The sequence below is a fragment of the Setaria italica genome, chromosome IX (assembly GCF_000263155.2).
Source record: "Setaria italica strain Yugu1 chromosome IX, Setaria_italica_v2.0, whole genome shotgun sequence".
NCBI lineage: Eukaryota > Viridiplantae > Streptophyta > Magnoliopsida > Poales > Poaceae > Setaria > Setaria italica.
The window spans coordinates 24,520,074-24,525,875 of record NC_028458.1 but is presented as its reverse complement, the minus strand read 5'-3'; the positions used below and the strand labels follow the sequence as shown (position 1 = coordinate 24,525,875).

At 45.6% G+C, this 5,802-nt stretch overlaps 1 protein-coding gene across 1 annotated transcript; it reads left to right on the top strand.

Moving 5' to 3' along the window:
* The first annotated feature begins 1,956 nt into the window (after nucleotides 1-1,956).
* LOC101753500 (protein DETOXIFICATION 16) lies at nucleotides 1,957-5,563 on the top strand. Its single transcript, XM_004983213.3, has 8 exons — nucleotides 1,957-2,256; nucleotides 3,305-4,122; nucleotides 4,242-4,328; nucleotides 4,417-4,473; nucleotides 4,540-4,778; nucleotides 4,859-4,977; nucleotides 5,097-5,183; nucleotides 5,277-5,563. Exons 1-8 carry the CDS (start codon nucleotides 2,203-2,205, stop codon nucleotides 5,325-5,327), a joined length of 1,512 nt encoding a protein of 503 aa, XP_004983270.2. The 5' UTR covers nucleotides 1,957-2,202; the 3' UTR covers nucleotides 5,328-5,563.
* Nucleotides 5,564-5,802: the final 239 nt, after the last annotated feature.

Sequence of the window (5,802 nt, the reverse complement as noted above, 5' to 3'; positions counted from 1 at the left end):
CTCTCTCCAAAGTTATCCTTGCAAAAGAGACATGGGCTATGCAAAATGAAATAAAATACATGCTCATAAAAGCATGATGAAAAAAAAGAGAGAAAAGATAGCCCATGTCCCAAAAGAAAAAGCAAAGGAGAGGGATGGATCATACAAAAGGAGTCCATACACCATCCACCACGTACCATCCATACACATGCACATCTTGATCAGGTTGTATGACTTGTTTCTCCAAGGATCCGGTCTTTGACCTAGGAACAAATGCGAAACAGGTATGCCTTTATCTTCCCCACCTACAACTCCACATATAAGATTATTAAGAGTAGGTTGTGAAAGAAAGGAAAAACTATGCCTTGGTGAGGAATCATACATATTGAGCGATCCGAGAGTATCAATTGAGGAACTTTGATTTCTTTTGAAAAACTTTGCAAAACTTCCGGATTGATAGTTAATCAAGGGATGAGTGAATGGTGCTCTACGAAACCGTTCTATCTCTCAACCGCCCAAGACAATGTGAAGCTACATGGCCCACAAGAGTAAGGTAAGAGGTAAGATCAATGCCAACATATTCAAAACATGGAAGAATACTTTGTTGTAGGCATGTCATAAGTTAGGAATACAACATAGTAGCAACTCCTGATCAACCAACCTAAGTCTTAGCATTTGCTCGAGACGAGCGAAGGCTTAGCTTGGGGGAGTTGTTTATGGTCGTTAAGTACCAAATATGACCATCAATATTCTCAAGAATAAAGGAGAACTAGCATTTGTTACACGCTTACTTGGTTTAGAATAATGTAGTTCCACATGTACTTGGAGAATATTTGGGTGCAGGTGAATAAGCACAAAAGGAAGGAGAAAACACACTCCCATGGCGAAGAAACACAACTCCGATCAATGAGAGATCGCCACGGGGGCAGCACACGGATCCATGGGTCCACAAACCGCGGCAAACCGCCTTACCGATGTGGGTAGCACCCACAACCATCATTGGGACCCACCTGGAAGTCTACTAGACGAAGGCGATTGCGAGTGGGGCCAGCAGGTGGTCAGCCGAACCCACCTCTGTCTCCCCTCGTCCCCAGTTGATGTGTGGCGGCGGTTGACGGCTTCCCTACGTCGATTAGAGGAGATTCCCCTGAATATTGCTCATGTAAACTGCCTCTATAGACCTATAAATAGAGGGGTGTGCTCTCCTTTTCAACACACACCACAAGTTGAATCACTCTCTCCCTCATAGTTTTCAAATTAGTGGAGTTAGGCTAGATTAGCTCTACTCAAGATTCCAATTCCTCTTGGAGTTTAGGGTATGGTTCTTGTATCTTTTATTCCTAGATTGACTTTATGCTGTTCAAGTTATTCATCTTCTTTATATAGTGCTATGCTTGGTTGTTATATGCATAAGTTAGCTCTAGAAAGCATTGCAACATTAGGTTAACCTTGTTACGCGAAGCGAGGATGAAAGCGTAAGCAGGTTGCAGTGCAAGTGTGGTTCACTCAGCATGCAGAGTGGGCATGAACCGCTTTCCTAGTTGGGTCGTTACGAGTGTTATGATTGGTTCTTATATATGCATGAGTTAATCTTATACTCTTGTTATGTTGATATGCTTGACTTATATGCTCGTATGCTAATAACAAGATTAAAATAAGATTAAGCATGAATATAATTGATTTTTTAAAAGAACAATTTCTATATTTGATGGACCATTTTTATTTCTTACTGGAACAGTTTTTTCAAAACATTTTTATTTGTTGCAGTACAATTTCTATTTTTAACTGAAATATTTCTATCTCAGGTATTTTTCTTATGTTTAGAACAATTTTTAATACATCTTTATTTATAGGCTAAGTAATAGTCCCACTTATCTTTTTTTATTTAATATATTAATTGTATGGCCTATTAGCGGATAAAAAATAATAAATAATCACTGGACGTGGGATCCCTATCCCTCAGTTCCTGTTCCTCACCCCTCCCAGACCCAGCGGTCAAACACCTAGCAGCAGCCGGTAGGCACGGCGGACGCGCACCGGCGCGAGCGGCAAGTGCCGAGGGAGCGCCGGGCAGCTTGTTCCCGCGTGGGCGAAGCCCACCAGCCGACCCCGCCGCATGTCCGCGCAGGTAGGTTGGGTGGCAGCAGGCCTGGGCGCCTGGGCCGCTGGCCGTGGTCAGCACCCGGCAGCGGCGGGTTCACTGGGCACGGGCAGCACCGCCCCATGACGGCAGGAGCAGGGCACCGGCGCCAAGCGGCACCACAGGGATCGGGACAGGTAAATGATATTTTCATTCTACTACTGTATCCGGTCTAACCAGGTATAAATTCTCTCCACTTTTGTAAATTTATATGTTGTGGTTTAAAGTATGTACGCAAACATCTGTATTCGAACCATTGATTTAAGGACTGTTTAGGTTGAGCCTATACACATAGTGTCATTGTATTGGTCAAAAAGATAATTTTATTGCTTTAATAGAAAGTACTATTCAAAGTTGCATTTCTCAAACTGCACTTCCTACTTAGAGCAAAATTTACCTTTTGTTGGTATCTTTTAAAACTCTATTTTAGTCATTAGCATGTGCCTATTTCATAAGCTGTTGCACGACTACAGCTTTGCTTCTAATGCTTGGCAGCCACGGCTCATACCACTTGCATAACAATAAACAAAAAATAGTTAGTCTACACTAAAATCCAAGGTGGCTGCTGAACGTCGTAGCTTCCGAATGTCCGGAATCTGCTGCTCAGGGGTCAGGGTTTTGCTTCCAAGGCTAATCCCAGTGGGAGTTTCATAGAGGTTTCATGCACATTAAATACGGTGACACATCAGCATATGTGATGACATGGCATGGTAGTTATGAAGTGAGAGAGGGAAGGGGTTTCATCAGGATGAAACTGTGTATACACTGTTTCCAAGACTATGGAACCTATTAAAACTTGCATTGGGGACTATAGAGTTTCATTTCAACTAACCATATCCAATCACATGCCTCACAATTAAATGTCATGGGCATCCTATGAAATCGTGAAATGAAACTGTGCACTGGGACTCTCTGTTTCATTCATGAGAATACACCTCATGGGATGATGTGACATCCTTGGAAACATTGCAATGAAACCTTGCACTGGAACTGGCCTAATGCTTGGCAGCCACGGCTCATACCACTTGCATAACAATAAACAAAAAATAGTTAGTCTACACTAAAATCCAAGGTGGCTGCTGAACGTCGTAGCTTCCGAATGTCCGGAATCTGCTGCTCAGGTTCCTATAAAAATCCTTCCCTCCCTGCATCTCAGCATCCCTGTTCACCATCCCACTTCAACAGTTCAACCGCCAGGTCACACGCTTGCCAGCACTGATCGTCATGGAGAACAAGGCGGGAACAGAGGAAGCCCTGCTCCTGTCGCGCCCCGAGAACACGGTCGCGGCGGAGGCCAAGCGGCTGCTGCGGCTGGCGGGGCCCCTGGTGGCCAGCTGCATCCTGCAGAACGTCGTCCAGCTGGTGTCCGTCATGTTCGTCGGCCACCTCGGCGAGCTTCCCCTCGCCGGGGCCTCCCTGGCCAGCTCCCTCGCCAACGTCACCGGCTTCAGCCTGCTCGCCGGCATGGCGAGCGCGCTGGACACTCTGTGCGGGCAGGCCTTCGGGGCGCGGCAGTACGGCCTCCTCGGCGTGTACAAGCAGCGCGCCATGCTGGTGCTCGCGCTCGCCTGCGTCCCGATCGCCGTCGTCTGGGCCAACGCCGGCCAGATCCTCGCCCTCATCGGCCAGGATCACGACATTTCGGCGGAGGCCGGGGCTTACTCCCGGTGGCTGATACTGTGCCTGGTTCCCTACGTCCCGCTCGTGTGCCACGTCCGGTTCCTGCAGACGCAGAGCATCGTCGTGCCAGTGATGGTCAGCTCCGGCGTCACGGCGCTGAGCCATGTCTTCGTGTGCTGGGCGCTGGTGTTCAAGGCCGGCATGGGGAGCAAAGGCGCCGCACTGAGCAACGCCATCGCCTACTGCGTCAACCTGGCCATGCTAGCTCTCTATGTGAGGCTGTCAGGCGCGTGCACGAGGACATGGACTGGATTCTCCACCGAGGCTTTCAAAGAGCTGCGCCGGTTCACTGATCTCGCCGTCCCTTCAGCGATGATGGTCTGGTGAGTCACGTCACACATTCACAGTTGCCTTCAAATGGGGGATTCTCTCTTTTCTCCATCTTATATAACTTAACTAAATAGCAATAAAAATGTTGATGTCTGTTCCTTTGTGCTTGCAGCTTGGAGTGGTGGTCATTTGAACTGCTTGTGTTGCTCTCTGGTCTTCTGCCCAATCCTAAGCTTGAAACCTCGGTACTGTCGATATGGTAATAATCAGCACCGACACTTTGTCAGTTCTTCAATAAACGGTCTTTACCTTTCCATGTTTCTGACTAGTTTTGTTCAATTCGGCAGTCTCAACACGGGTGCTCTGATGTTCATGATACCCTTTGGTCTCTGTACAGCCATAAGGTATGCTCTGTAACAGATACAATTGCCTCATGTACATCGGCTTATTCATGTTTTTTTCCACTGTAGCACACGAGTTTCGAATGAACTCGGCGCGGGTAAGCCCCAAGCAGCGAAGCTGGCAACTCGAGTGGTCATGTGTATCGCCTTGTCTGCAGGTTTGCTGCTAGCCTCTACCATGATTTTGCTACGCAATCTATGGGGCTATATGTACAGCAACGAACCTGAAGTTGACACATACATTGCGAAAATGATACCGGTTCTCGCCATATCATTCTTCACGGATGGGCTTCACAGTTCCTTATCTGGTAAAATTCATTTCACTAGTGAGCTAGTAGTACTTTACATTTCAAAAAATTTTGTGCTGATAATTCTCTAAACTTTCCAGGAGTACTGACTGGATGTGGTGAGCAGAAGATCGGCGCACGTGTTAATCTCGGTGCGTTCTACTTGGCCGGCATTCCCATGGCCGTGTTGCTTGCATTTGTCCTCCATCTTAACGGAATGGTATGTTACCAAAGTTCTTCAAACTTTCCCGTGAATTTTGACATTATCGCAGGTAAATAAACCACATGAGTAAATACGGAGTACCTCCCAAAAACTAAAACTGCTGTTCCTTTTTGTAGGGTCTTTGGCTTGGCATTGTCTGTGGCAGCCTCACCAAGCTTGTGTTGCTCACGTGGATCACACTGCGGATAAACTGGGACAGTGAGGTAAGAAAATACTACGAGACTGTAACTATAAATTGCTATATACCTTTCGTGTTTTTTCCAGACAGTTAAATATAGCGCATAAACAATTTTCAGGCAATCAAGGCAAAAGAAACGGTGTTCAGTTCTTCTCTTCCCATAGCATGACAGCGTTATATGCAAACAGGACGGATAAAACCATAATGGCGTCATTGCACAGACATTGGGGACACATTTTCTCTAAGTTAGCAAGTAGTAATCATAAGTTATTATTCAATACCCCAACGGGATATTTTTGTTAGTGCCTCTATTTATCGGAGAGGTTTGATTCGCTGTAACTTCTCCAAAACAAGCAAAATTTAATATCTTTATTTATTTGAATATATCCAGTGTTTCACGTTGAAGTAATTGTCCATCTTTTCTCATAGATTTAAGTTTTTAGTTGAATTATTTCGAAACTTGTCAGGTACGATTAAATTATGTAGATAATTGTATATTTTCCCTTGGACAAATCCTTTTTTTTCCTCGTCGATGATAAGTAGAATGCCGCGCTGGCTGGTGGCCGCCACAAATGAATTAGGGGGTGTTTGGATCCTGAAGCTAAAGTTTAGTCCATATCACATTGAATATTCGGAGGCTAATT